General features: G+C 43.3%; 1 protein-coding gene across 7 annotated transcripts; it reads right to left on the bottom strand.

Annotated features, from left to right (window-relative positions):
* Window positions 1-558: 558 nt before the first annotated feature.
* On the bottom strand, window positions 559-13,448 carry LOC109763111 (helicase protein MOM1). Of its 7 annotated transcripts, none has more exons than XM_073498141.1 (14): window positions 13,084-13,448; window positions 11,713-12,351; window positions 11,126-11,286; window positions 10,937-10,996; window positions 9,951-10,250; window positions 9,655-9,828; window positions 7,139-8,200; window positions 6,979-7,067; window positions 5,614-5,718; window positions 4,380-5,516; window positions 2,922-3,641; window positions 2,626-2,821; window positions 1,513-2,508; window positions 559-798 (listed from the first exon to the last, which is right to left on the bottom strand). In XM_073498141.1, the coding sequence occupies exons 2-7, from the start codon at window positions 12,314-12,316 to the stop codon at window positions 7,229-7,231; spliced, it is 2,271 nt and encodes a 756-aa protein (XP_073354242.1). In that variant the 5' UTR covers window positions 12,317-12,351; window positions 13,084-13,448; the 3' UTR covers window positions 559-798; window positions 1,513-2,508; window positions 2,626-2,821; window positions 2,922-3,641; window positions 4,380-5,516; window positions 5,614-5,718; window positions 6,979-7,067; window positions 7,139-7,228. The 7 variants fall into 7 exon arrangements, with proteins under 7 accessions (XP_073354242.1, XP_073354243.1, XP_045085088.2 ...); XM_073498142.1 differs by having other exon boundaries at window positions 9,951-10,220; XM_045229153.2 differs by adding an exon at window positions 12,935-12,980 and having other exon boundaries at window positions 10,937-11,286; window positions 13,084-13,206.
* Between the last annotated feature and the right edge of the window lie 1,367 nt (window positions 13,449-14,815).

Below are 14,815 nucleotides of genomic sequence, written 5' to 3'. Positions count from 1 at the left end.
ACAGGGCATCCCTGATACTGTAGGTCTTTAAAGCATTTGGGGTGTTCTTGGCACTTCGATTCTTTAGTAGTATTTGTGCCCAATGGTTGACTCGTCTCCTATCACGAGTACGCAGTAGTTTTCAAGCAAAACTAACTGATGCATGAACCTCCGAAAAATAGAATTACCCTCCAAAACTGGTTGACTCATCTTCTGCATAGCAAACTACAGACTTATATGTGTTAATACGATGAACATTGCATAATTATGCAACTGATGAACTTCTCTAAACCCTTACACCAAACATATTAGTTGTTACCCCCTCCATTTCATAATATAAAACATTATTACAACCGATATACCGACATACCAGTTGTAATAACATCTTCGTATTATGGGACGGAGGGAGTAGTTGTAAAAAAAATATTCATGCTTGTTGACACTGAACATGTACTATATATATATGGTTATATGATCATGCGATCAAGCACAAGTTGTGCATGTGAAAAAGAAAACCTTTGGGCTCTAATACCATGTTAGCAAACATGCAACTTGAAATCTTTGGGCTCTAATACCATGTTAGAAAATATGCAACTTCTCTTTCCTCACGGTCAGTACATATATACATATATAGGTGGTAAATACACAGGAAACCCCTCATACAACGGGGAGAATATACATGCTACACATGGAACATAATACAACTCTAGCAGAAACAAACAGTCGCACTACACGGACATCAGTTTATTTTGTTTGCAAGCAGCCCTTCTGTTGGAGAGCTCTTCAGCGATGAGCGTCATTTTTGCTTGGTTTGTTCATCTATAGGGCAAATGATTGTATTGGTTAGAGATCCATAACATGTGCATAAAAATTGAACTTTTCATCCGTCGCATCACATGATCATTTATGGCACATCAGTTTGCTAGACGAAAATTGTAAATTATAAAGAATAATAAGTAACAGAAACTATGAATAAAACTATGCTACAGAGCTGGTTCGCTTAAATTGAGACTCATGAGCTAGTTTGTTTAGCTAGTTCCTTACGTGCAGATGTATTTGCTTGCACATGGCAGCTTTAAAGGAATACACAGGACACCTAAGTGTGTGTATCCTAAGTGCCTGCTAGTTAATATTCATCGTTATCTATAGTTTAGTAGCAACTGAAAACATATGTATATCTAACTATCGGTTATCGCATTGTAGATCTGTTATTGAATTTCCTACTAGATATCATGGAAGAACAATGGATCGGCTCATTGTGTACATGTCAGCTCCAGTTGACAATCTAATCTTTAACACTTCTCTCTTTTTTCTCTTAGTTACTGTGAACTGCTAGTTCTAAAATAGTATTTCAGTGAGTTTTCTGCTGTAAATCTGCACTTGAGACAACGAACTCATTCGCGTGTTATTTGCGCCTGAGATAATGATATCAAATTACATTGTTATCTTTGTAATGGCGCTATCCTTGAGACCTCCAATTTTTCAAGCAACCAGTTACACTCGCCACTCGGTGTCAAGGAAATGTGAACGTACCGGTCTCTTCATCATCAGATAGGCAATACCACATCTGCAGGAGCAGCCACGCCATGGGGATCACTGTGCAGCCCAAGCCTTCTTGTTAGCCATTCATCCAGCGTGCTGAATCAGAATCTGACTGCGTCGTGCCTGATGCGGAAGGCCCAACACCCCTACTTGGCAACACATTCGACGCAGCTGAGGTAACGCTAGATGTCATAGTCAAACCTCGCGGTGATGTTAGTGGCAGAACTGGATTTGGAGTTGAAGGTACTGGCGACGACAAGCGTGTTGGCTGTGAACTTGATGGCAGTAGTGGAACCTGCTGAATTTGATGTGAACTTGATGGCCCCAAGAGTGCGGCTAAAGTGGGGTATAAACTTGGGTGCAAACTTGACAGTGATGGGTTCCCTGGGGGAACTGCCTGTGGGCATGATTGTCTTATATTTACTGGAGTCACAGGGGTAGCCCGTGTCCATGCAGACATGCTCTCCAGCTTAGTTGGAAGCTGCTGCTGATTTGCAGATGCCATCGAATGCACCTGTGGAGGCAACCTGCGCCGAAGATGAGGAGCAGGTGCACGTGCACGTGCTAGTTCACTCTGGACTCCAAAGCTTCCCCGTGGCAGAACTGGCGCAAGACTAAAAGTAGTTGACGGTGATCTAACAATGTTGTTAAGTATGGAGGGGCGAGGTCTGACAACTTGCGAAGATGGCGATGATGTTGGTGATGGTCGATCGACCTTTAATGGTTGGACATGTTGTAGTGGACCAGCTGGTGATGATGGTGATGGTCGATCGACCTTTAATGGTTGGACATGTGGTAGTGGACCAGCTGGTGATGATGGTGATGGTCGATCGACCTGTAATGGTTGGATATGATGTGTCAACACTGGTGGTCGACCAGCTGACGACGACGCAGCTGGTGATGCAGTCGATGCCACCGCTGAAGGCCACGGGGAAACTTGCTGAGAGGCCTGGGGTGTCTGGTGATTTGGAGGGCTGTGGGCTCTAGCTGCAAATCAAAGTAATTAGCATTAGCGATAGATATTTGGGAGGATGTTTGGAAATCATGTCAGCATAATCATTTACAGGACATCAAATATGATTGCTTGTAGTCAATACTAAATACCTTGTGCACCAGAAGAAGATATGAATTTAGCCCGAAAATAGTCAGCTATTGACTGGTTGAGGAGAACTTTCTCACATAAATTATCAATTGTCTTTGTTTGCTGAAGATGAGTGGAATCCTGTTCTTGAAGTAACAAATCATACTTTTGTTTGACCTTGTCTATTTCTTGGCTACACTCAGTCCTAAGTTGTGATTTCTGTCCATAAGTGAAAAAATGAGAACAAGATGAATCCAAGAACTAGTGTAAGAAACTCACAACCAAGATAGATATACATGAGCTAGAAGAAATAGCAAACCTTTAGTTCGTTGGTTTTATTAAGCGAGTCAATGTATGACCGTAATCTGTGCAACTCATTTTTCAGTGGTTCATCACCAACAGGTGGATGATTAAACACCATTGATGCCACCATTTTTGCTGAAGAACCAAGTGCAGCCTCGGGTTGATGACTTGGTTGACACTGATCAGAGTGTGTTCTTTCAAGCAGAATACTGGATAGTGGAACCCATGGGTGCATTCCAGATGGCAAACACTGAGATGATGGTACATGATAAAGGCTTGCTTGTTCTACATTTCTCTGTGAGAGCTCAGTTGGCACCATACTTGGTTGTGCAGACTGAATTATCAGATCTGCCTGCGTATAAGCTTCCCTGGATGCTGATGGTTCCATTTCAGGTTGCAAAGTCTGAGCTGGTATCATACCAGAACGGTCTACTTGTTCTGCCTCTCTTTGCAGAAGTTGTGCTGGAGCTGCAATTGGTTGGGCTGACTGCAGTACAAGATTGGCCTCAGCTTCAACTTCCTTGGACATTTGCAAGGAAGCCTGGCTGGGCACAGGAGCCAGAGTCTCTGGTTCTAGGCAAGGTGGATCTGCCTGAGTATTGTCCCCATTGCTGGTGTTAACTTCCATTTCAGCATCTCCTAAATGTTGGTCAGTCTCTCCGGGTAATGGTTGCGAAGCCACACCACTCTGTTGCTCAACATGTTGAGTCCTTCTACGGTCACCACTTGAAGATTCCTGATAAATGTCACAGGTACATAGGATTATAGTACCATAATCGACACTAATAATAAAAACGGTCAAAAGGAATACTAGTGCAACCATAATGTAATGAAGTTCCATGAATACTAGTGCAACCATAATGTAATGGAGTACCATGAACTGAAACATGAAGACCATGTGTTCAACACTGACTCTAATGGAAAGATAAGTGCTGCATCAACTGGGATGTCCACTATTTGGAAGTACGTACAAGTAAATAGGTACACAAAGTCACAGACGCTCACAGATGAGCCTACTAAAATTTCTTGTCCTTTCGATATATTACAAAGAACTTAAATGAGTAATCTACAAACCGTAAAACATGACATAGCATGAAAGGCAACATACTACATACAGTTCCACCTTCTATGCCTAGTGTACTGTACAGCCCATGATGAGCAAGTAACTATGTTCACATTGCCACGTGGAAAGAGCAAAAACTAAATCCTAGATGAGCCTACTAAACAACTCCTTTCCTTTTCGCTATCACAAAGGAGAACTTATATGAAAAATCTACAATCCATGAAACATGACATGAAACTTGAACCGAAGCTTCAATGTGTCGTATAATCTTACATAAATTGACTGCTAATTATGTTGGAAGTTTTCACTGAAAGAAATTAAGCTGACAGTTCCTACATGTGGATAAGCTTATAAAATCAGAATGAAATCACTCCAAAGAACTAGCAAGTCTACTTGATTAATCCACCTTACCTGATTAATAGAATTATCAATTGCAGGACTAGAATTTACTTGGTGTTGAACAGACAGAGATGCCCCTCCTTGCGAGTCGATGCAATCAAAACTATTGCTGGTCCTGTTCTCTGTCAAACCAATACCGTCTGATGCTGGCATTCCCTCATTGTGGATAAGAACTTCAGCAGAACCATTTCTTGCTGCTTCTGCATTGATAACATCAGATGGAATCACACTACGAACCAATGTAACTTCCATCGCTGAGGTTTCATGCAAAGACTGCTGACAGTTTGCCAAAGTTGCTGTATCAACACAGGAGCTAAAGTGGCTGAACTCCTCAATAGCAAAGCCTGAATCTGGTAAATAAATATGTTCATCAAAAGTAAGATCTAATTGGCCAAATTTTGCTTCGTGAAGGAAATTTTCCTTCAACTGTAACTCCTTAGTCCACACCATTGATTGCTGCAAGTCAAGCTTCTCACGCTGGTACCTCATGTGCTTCAGAAACGCATATAATAGCATAGTGAACCATTCAACTATTAGCTTTGTTTGACCACCTCTGTCCTCTGGATCAGCTTGAGACCTACGAAGATGTTCCACAACTATTCTGCATGCTTCTCTCAGTTTGTCCACTCCCTTGTGCCTGTGCATGTCAAACATTGCGACCTCATTTGTTTGTTTATCATGGATATTCTTTTCTCTCAAGGAGAAAACCATGTCAACTAATTTAATTCTTTTCTCTGTGATTCTATTAAGAAGTGCATCCTTTGATAAATGTTGTTTTTCATGAATCTCTGGAACATATAGCACTTCCTTCTCTCCTGGTACGATAGGCTCAATCACTAAGTCATGTGAATCCTCTTGATGTGATTCGTTCCCACCAACAGATGCTGCCTGCTTAGGGATTGATTTGTCACTTCCATATTTAGTTGAGGTCTCCTGCTGGTATGGTGATATGTTCTTTACTGAAATTGATTGATTACTCTTGCTTATTCTGCCTACTCTATGTGAGAACTCCTTCTTTAGGATCCTTAGCTTCTTATAAACCTTCTCAGCAAGAGTTTCACTGCACTCATACTTCAAGTGTTCTACAGCAAGGGCCAGTGATTCTCTATGATCAACCTTATGCCTTGAGAGAGAAGCAGCACGCCAGCACTGAAGTAAAGCATGTAAAGAAGGAAAACATTCATGAAGAACAGCAACATTTAACATTGAACATGTAGTACAAAATTACAGAAGGCTTTTCTCTAACCAGTGCAATGTTGAATGCATGCAGTATGTCCTTCGGCACCTGACTGACTTGGTGATTCTTCAAAGTATACTCAAGAAGTTCCTCACATAAACATTTAACACTCCCCTGCACAACATGCTACAGTTCCATCAAAGAATCCAATCATCTAAAATAGCAAAATGATGACTATATTAAATAATGCGTCTTCAGGAATTTTAACCTCACTGAAATGGTAGGGTGAATCACTTTTTGATAACTTGTCTGTGTATTTATTTGCTACACATAATGTATTGCTGTTCAGAATGCTGCACTCTTCAGTTTAGGCAGAGTTTATGATTGTTGATCAATTACAAACAACCTAACATTATACTTGTCTTCGGGATGTATTTGGTTCTTAGTATCGTTCTTACAGAACTTTCAATACTACCAATTAGGTTACTACTTCTGACCAAAAGAATATATTAAAACACTAGCAACTCTGGCAGAATCAGCAAAACGGCCCGATCGCCATAATAACCACCTATGGTGTTCGGGGCCAAAAAAAGGGGTCTAAAAGAGTCGCCATATCGCCCTCGGCCTCCATGGTTTTCGGAGCGTGCTCCAAATAGTAGGGCGTAGCCTCCATATTTGGAGGCTGCACGGGGCTGCTTTGGAGCACGCTCTATATCCAACCGCCTGCATGGGAGGGAAGTTTCACCTCTCTCCTCGTCCTCCTGCGTGGCCTCCCCCCCCCCCCCCCCCCCCCCCCCCCCCCCCCCCCCCCCCCAAGTCAATGGCACGTGTCAGATCCCAGTAACAGTCCCGCAGCCGCTTATCTCACCAGGAAATGAGCCAATTAATGGCCGCCGTCGCATGTCCAACAGCCTGTGCCCGTTTCCTGCCGCCCGCCAGCCACATTTCCCACCACTCGCTGCTATAGAAAGGCCGGCGCCTCCCCATCCCAGCTCATCTCCCTGCCGCCCACAGCTCCACTTCCCTCCTCGTCCTCACCAAACCGCTTCGCCCAAGGCCAGACTGGCTGCCACTCACGGAGGAGGCACGGCAGCTGGACGAGGAGGACGCGCAGGAGGAGGCTGCCCTCATTGCAGAGGAGTGGGATCGCCGGGAAGAGCTCCCACGGCCGGTTTCCCGCCGGTCCCTCACTGTTAGGGCGGCTTGGGATGCCCACCAGGCTGCCGCCTCCGGCATAGGCGGGCCGCGGCAGAGAGGGAGCACGCCTTCTGGGCCAACTTCAAGGTGGCGTGGGCAGCAGCACAGGAGATGGACACTGAGAAGGAGCGCGCCATCTGGGACCATTCCCCAAAAGTCTGAACTGGTGGAGAAGGGCGGGCAATATATTTCAACACAAACATCAAGGGAACAATGAAGTCGTTACATTCAGCATACCGGTAGTTCAAATAATTCATATAACTTTGAGAGCTCTGGCTTCAATTGGATGTGAAGACTTTTTTGTGTGTCCTGAAGATTTTCCACCCCTACAAAATGGACTCTGTTAGAACAGTGCATTATTCGCGCCAAAAACAGAGCCGGTATTACAGTAGTATACCTTGTTCCTGCCATGTGTCGTCAACTGATGTTTGATGAGAACTAGATGCTGTATTAGTTCCAGGCAATATTGAGTCCTTGTCTTCGCCAGCTAAAACATTTGCAGATGAATCCAAGATTCCAGCAATTTTCGGTGAGAACTAGATGTCGTATTAGTTTCACGCAATATTGAGTCCTTGTCTTCACCAGCTAAAACATTTGCAGATGAATCCAAGATTCCAGCAATTTTTCTACGTTTGGTACTGGCTTCATCAGCCTCATCGGCAGGAATTTTCCCATCTTCCATGTTTTGTATCTTTCTACGGCTTCTTTGTGCCTGCTCAGTTATATACTGCCAACGAGGAGACTTCTGATCTAGCAAATCTACCCAGAACTTTGGCAGATCACTATCAGGTGCAGAGATCCCCTCCCTCTCACCTACTACAAGACTATCTCTAGAATAAAAAGGTCCACTCAGATGAGCTTGTGATATGGCAGCATTGCTCATCTTAGTGCTGGGATCATCTTTAGTGGATAACTTCTTTAAGTCCAAAAGTACTTTATCCATGAACAGTTTCTCAGCATCAGAATCCTTGTGTAAACATGCATAATTTTTTAGCCCTTCGAGTCTACTGAAGAGAAATGATGCACCCCAGCTAAGCAGAGAATGGCTCAGGATAGGCCTTATATTCTGGACAGTGCTGTCAAGAATATGATCATGCTTTGCAAGTATAAGAGCCTTTTCCTCCACTGTACAAGACGAATACAAACGAAAAATGGGCACACACTCGGATTGTGACTCTATGCTGATCTTCTGGAGGACTCTCAAGTCATTTGTGGGATTCCAATCACTACAATATATGATGATGACATCAACTGATAATAGTTTAATGCTTGGGACACACGCACTATCAATCAAGAAAATAAACCGGCCCTTAGTCGTGTCATTGAACATACTCATTGCACCCTGTTTCTTTCGTACATTGAGATCACGCTCCACGCGTTCATATGACTCAAACCCGAATCTTTGATGGACAAAGTCATCTAAAATGTCACCCATTGGATTGCCAGCCTCACCACAAGACTGCACATAGAAGAAAGTAACATTATATTGCACTGTTAAGCTTGGGAAACCTTTAAAAAATATCATGATATTTGATTCTAACAATGATGAATCAGAAACTACCCAAACAATGAGCTTAATAAGGGATATATCATATACCCTTCAGGAATTAAAAAGTGCAGAAGGTACTTAAAAAGTAACATTGTGCATTTTGGAAAAATGTGGCAACATCTTTTTTTAACAGACGCCACACGATGCTAGCACATGTGCTTGCAAAATGTTGTTTCTAAAGTGAACCATATGTTCATTGTACAGCCCGGAGAAAGAGCAAGAAAACGGATGCGCTAACGCGCAACGGCTTTCGCGCTGAGTTATATCCCTTCCCCGTCCCATCGAGAAAGAGAATTAACGAGTCCTGTTATCGTTCTTAATTCGATAGCCACGGGACAGCCGTTTTCTCGTCTCTCAGCCTTTCTTATACCTGCACTGACCTCCCATTTTAATAAGATAGGGATTCGAGATATCAGCATTTTCACAGGTGCATTTTTAGGTATAAAAAAAAACCATCCTAGTGGATCCGTGTGGTAAGGAAAAACTAAAAAAAGATTAAATAGAATCAGATGCATGTCATTCATGTAGACAACATTGGGGGGGGGGGGGGGGGGGGGGGGGCTCAAGTAAGAACACAAGACTGAGAAAGACGCTGGCTACAAGGGAGCAAGAGAGTCAGCCCAGACCCTGAGAAGGGCCGGAGAATGCCTCCTTAAATGTAAAGGATTGAACATGTACTTCTTTGTTTCCAGATATAAGCCAGCAGGCCATGACAAAGATGCCCAAAAATCTATTTCAAAAAACCAGCAGTACGATAGTGCAGCATGTCTTCGATACCGTTTCTCTGCTGGTCCGCCGTACTGAATGCTAAGCTTGTTCCAACAGCTGACATCAAACAGGCATCTGAAGGACAGATGGATGCTGCTTTTCTACTGTTCGTTGCTGCAAAGTACACAAGAGTTATCACTGGAGACAGTGAAGTGCCGCCGTGCTATAATTTCTTTGGTGTCAATACTCCATGCTGCGGAATTCTTATGTGCATAACTGTACTAAAGTGAAACATCACTAGTCTTTCTGCAGCTCTTGATTTTGCGACTGAGGAAAGTGATACCCAGATGTTATTACTAACAATTTGACAAAATGTACCAAAGAGCAAAGACAGCTTGAAACTTCTCGTCGTATGACAAGTTGATAACACTTGTGCATAACATTGACAAATAAGTAAAGGAAATCATCACTGCTTCAGTTGCCAAAAATAAAATAATGCGTGCTTTCCGGAAATAAAAAATATTAATCCGTGCCAACTCTTTGGATACAAGTACTAGTAATGGATCACACATAACAGGCATTACTACATAAATAGGGCCAAAATTAAATAATAGAAGTAAGAGATTATCTGAGGAATGGTAACACAAAACGCTCACCTGGGAAAGGATAAGAACTCTCTGCCCTTTTTTCCAGATTTCTTGGAGCATTTTGTCAAGAAGCAGTAGCTTGCCACTTGCACTCACTCCAATATCTAGGATATCAGTTACTGGGTGTCCCTTGGTAAGTAATAAATGCAACGTTTTATCTACTAGATAAGGGTGGTCACAGCACTGTTGCATGATAAGATCATTAAAGACAGTTAGCTATGCACAATGAGGGCCATTGCAGATTCCATCTAACTCCCTACTATGAAAAAAGGTGTCATGCATGCTCAGAAATTTTAATAGCTAACCTTCCGGAGGGATACAAGAATGTTGCGAAGAGCACCAACACTGTCAGTTTTTGAATGTGATCGAAGCGCTGGTGAGTTTGAAAGTAAGGTATAACAGTAGACTTCTAGTTGCACTCGTGAAAGGCGAGCAGGAACCCAATACTCCACAAATTTTGATGAATCCGCTTTCTGGCCCATTGCAACATTAAGTGCTAGCTCTGAACAGTCATCAGTTGGGTCTGTAGCATCCATTGCAGGATTGCTTGAGCACAGATCAGCAGTCATATGTGCCTGTACAGGACTTGATAATGTAACCAAGTCCTTTGATACAGATGGTAGGATGATAAGAGAAAGAAAAGCTACATTGCAAATAACAAGCCAACATACTGAAGCAACAACGATGTTACAAAAAAAATCAAGCATATGCTTAATAGAAATTCAGGTTGCTAAAAGGGAACTATACAAAGTATCCCGTCAGGTGAACGCTGAGTCCTGCATAAGTTGTACTCCCTCCGTAAACAAATATAAGAGCGTTTAGATCACTACTTTAGTGATCTAAACGCTCTTTTATTTCTTTACAGAGGGAGTACTTAAGTAAGAACCTCATGACATTATATGAGATAATTCAGGTGCAAATAAATAATTTTTTGATGTATTACTGAATATGTGTTCAGTTATTTACTTCTATTTTGCTACTCGAGACTTACGACCTATAAAGGATGAAGGAAAATAACAATGATACTTACAGTAATGCTTTGTAATAATTTAAGGTCAAGAGTTGTAATAATTTAAGCCCAAGAGGTGATATATGATCTAGGAGCAATCAAAGAACGTACTATTAATCTATTACCAAAATATGTTACTTAATTCTATTTTGCTACTCCAGGGTTAAGACCTACAAAGGATGAAGGCAGAGAGGACTGGTACTTACAGCAAGGCCTTGATTTCATAAAGAGTAGAATCAAAAAAACTGACAACTCAAAAGAATAGAAGATAGTTGAGCAAACCTCTGAAATGGGAGCAGATTTTTCAACATCAGTTTTCAACCCATCTGTCTCCAATATCACCTCGGGAGCTTCACACTGGCCAGAAGTATAGCCTTCCCAAAATTTATCGACGCGTTGACTTAAATATGCCTGCTTATCTTCTTCAGATTTTTCAACATCAGATTTCAACCCATCTGTCTCCAATATCACCTTGGGAACTTCACACAGGCCAGAAGTATAGCCTTCCAAAAATTTATTGGCGACTTGACTTAAATGTGCCTGGTTATCTTCTTCATGTGCGCCACTTTCTTCATACCTCAAAACACAGCCATTGTCTTCTGCGTGCACCTTGGAAGCATTTCCCTCATAGGCTTTGAAAGTAGCAGCAGAGAATACATCACCAAAGGAAAATTAAAAGGGGCGAAGGCATTAGGATGAAAAGAATTGATATGCCAAAATTTTGTTGATAACAAGCTATACAAGCCTATTAAAATGTTACGTTAATTATTTCAACAAAAGTGCTTTGCATGGAACGTCTTGCATTGTTTTTAGAGCATGCAGCAAGCTAGTAACACTTCATCCTGACCAAATCTGTCACAAGAACACTTTAAGCTTTACGCCTTCAGCTATCTAAGATGAACCTACATCATATGCAGCAAAAAGCAAAGTCTTGGAAATGGCTATTTAGAACAAACAGGTCAATCGTGATAATGAAACAGGCAAACTAAACTGTGACTATCATCCCAGTTAATTGGAAAAGCAAAACATGAGCTCAAAGTCACAGGGAAATCAAGTACCAGGGGATTTTTCATATTCTTCAGAAGATGTCTTGAAGGGATTTGTATAGCTCTGTGCGGTTAGCCTTTTCTGCTTCTTCAATGGCATAGTACCACTCTCGGAAGCATCATTCTTTGTTGAGTTATGTTCATCAATTTCTCCTTTTACGGTTTTGTCGGGAGTAGCCACTGGACTAGAAACTCCATTTGAATCATTTGAATCAGTAGAAGCTGAAACAGTACTTTTCTTTACTCTGTCGGACGTTCTTGGGGTACTAGCTTTCCTCGTCGACCCTTTTAGCTTCCTTGCTGACGTTTTCGGGGTACCAGGTGTGCTGGGGTTGCTCCTGCCCCTAATAGATTTCTGCGAAACAGGTGTAGAGGCAGAACTGGTGGTCAAAATGGGATTCTTTCCTTTTGTTTCTCGCTTCGACCTCCTGAGGTTTGGCTTCTGCTCATCGCTTGTTTCACGTGTGGACAAGCTTCTAGACTCCCTTCCACTGGCAGACGAGGTGGAGGTCGTTGCAGACATGGGGTCTTTTGCATTGGTGGCGGCGCTGCCTTTCCTTGCACTGGTGCCCCCTGCTCCCTCATTGTTCGCCCCTCCTGACCGGGTATTGGCCATCCGCTTCCGCAGAATCAACGCACTAGGCAGGGCACCTAGAATAACGCAATCAGAAGCAGAGGGGGGGGTCAGATATTTGGTCAAGGAGCACGGTATCAAACAGAGAATTTGTTTAATTTTGCGATGCGTAAGCAGTGCGACTTGGGTCGTGTATGGTTAGGCTGTGGATTTTCTGAAAGCAGCTGCGGGAGATGTGCTGTGGAAAAGCTGTGCAGGCTGTGTGCTGTGAGAAAGCTGTAAAACCATTTGGCAAACCAGCTGTCTGAAATGTGGCTGTGGGGTAAATTTCTGAAATACCCGCAAAAGCTGAAAGATTGGTTGCATACTATTTAATGAGAAGAACAATATTAGAGGTTGACTTAGTTTATAAATACAGCTATTCGACAAATTACCTAGTTAATTATTCAATGGAATTTTCGAGTCATTGCATATGAATGAGAATGAAAATTTTCCTATAAGAACACTAATACAAACATAATTGACTAATTATGCGGCTATGTTGATCATTATGGAATTTCGGCATATCAAAGGAGCATTCTCATGGATCAATGCATCAGTACGTTGAGCACACAAATGGAAACAGAAAACAAACTCGCACAAAATTCTGTAGCAACAAACCCAAATGTTTTGCAGGACCTCGTATTGCACATGACCAGCAACTAGACTGCATGGCAACAGCACAAGTCTGAGAACAGCCAGGGGTGCACAGGGACATCAAATGGCTACCTAGGCCATGTACAGCACACAAAAGAAATGATTTTTTTTACCTCAGAGTCGAACTGCTACGGAGCCGTCCGTCGTGGTCGAGCCGGCCGGCACAGGGAGGCCGAGCGAAAGAAGAGAGACGGCGAAGGCGGTGCGGGGGTGGAGCTCCTGCGGCGGCCCGTCGTCTTGGTCGAGCTCCTGCGGCGGCCGGTCACTGTGGTCGAGGTGGACGGGGGTGGCCGCGGAGCGGAGGAGAGGAGGCCGGAGCGAATGGAGGTGGATGAGGGGGTGGAGGCGGCCGACGGCGGTCTTGCGGCGGCCCGCCGGCGGCGACGTGGGGGCGCGCCGGTGGCCAGCCGCTGGACGGCGGACGAGAACCCTAGAAATGGGGACTGCGTCTGCGTTGACTATTGCGTGGACGCTGGACGGGGACGGGGCCTGCCGGACTGGGCACCGATTAGGATTTTCACAGTGGCAAACATGGGTAATTTCGTCATAACTCTGGGGCCAAAGACGGGTGGCCTGGCCACGCAGCCAAATGATGACGGAGCAGGGACACCCACCCCTCCTCAACTAGTAGTATATCTCGAGGCCATCAGGGTTAAGTCCTAAATTTAACACTGATACTCGTATTTTTTATTTATTTCAGATTTTTCGATGATGTTTGTTCAGTTGAAGGAGATGTTCCATCGATTATGAGGCGTCTATGATGACTTCATCAATCTTAACATGCTATGTGTTTCAGTCTCTCGGAGATGCTCATAAGGTGGATGCGTGCGATTATATATATAGGATGAGTGCATGCTCACTTGTATGTAAACAACTTCAATTATATTGTACTAGAAAAACTCTCTCCTGCTGAATTTAATAGAGGTAGGCCCTTTCATCCTCTATTACGCCTATAATAAAATTTAAGTAACCCTTTTAGAGATGTAGCATTACTCCCCATACATCAAATCATCGAGGGCGCACGGCTTCTTTCACATGTACCTTTGGGTTTTTTTCTGTGTGTTGCGATATTATGAAATACAAGTATAATTTACTTCAGACTCCCTATACTGACCGCAAGGACGGGCCGATCAGTGATCGGTCATGTTTGTTCGACCTAACTGGTCTTCTCAAAAGGCCCCTATACGCTGAACTAATCGGCACTCCTGCCCATATATGGGTGGATATGCAAGGCCCAGACGGACCCATTATGTCAGCTCGGCCCACCCTAGCCCTCACGAACCCCATTCTATCCCACAAATATCCACACCCATTTCTTAGAAAAATATCCACACCCAGATCAAACCCTAGCTTCACTCTCTCACTTCCGCTCCACTCTCTGTCTCTTCCCCTTCCCTCTCCCCACAATGTTTGGCAGTGGCGTCGGCGTGGGATCCGACAGCGAGGACGATCCCATCGACTGGGACGCCCTCGTTCGGGAGGCGGAGGCAGACAACGATGAGCAGCTGGTCCTCTGCATCGTGTTGTAGCGCTCTGAAGGAAATATGCCCTAGAGGCAATAATAAAATTGTTATTTTATATTCACTTATTCGTGATAAAGGTTTATTATTCATGCTATAATTGTATTGATCGAAAACCTAAATACATGTGTGAATACATAAATAAATACCGTGTCCCTAGTAAGCCTCTACTAGACTAGCTCGTTGATGGTTAAGGTTTCCTAACCATGGACATGAGTTGTCATTTGATTACGGGATCACATCAAGACCCATCTGTTAGCTTAGCATAATGATCGTTCAGTTTTATTGCTATTGCTTTCTTCATGTCAAATACATATTCCTTCGA

This window comes from Aegilops tauschii, chromosome 5 (genome assembly GCF_002575655.3).
Source record: "Aegilops tauschii subsp. strangulata cultivar AL8/78 chromosome 5, Aet v6.0, whole genome shotgun sequence".
NCBI lineage: Eukaryota > Viridiplantae > Streptophyta > Magnoliopsida > Poales > Poaceae > Aegilops > Aegilops tauschii.
The sequence above is the reverse complement of the archived record's forward strand: the minus strand, read 5'-3'. Positions and strand labels throughout refer to the sequence as shown.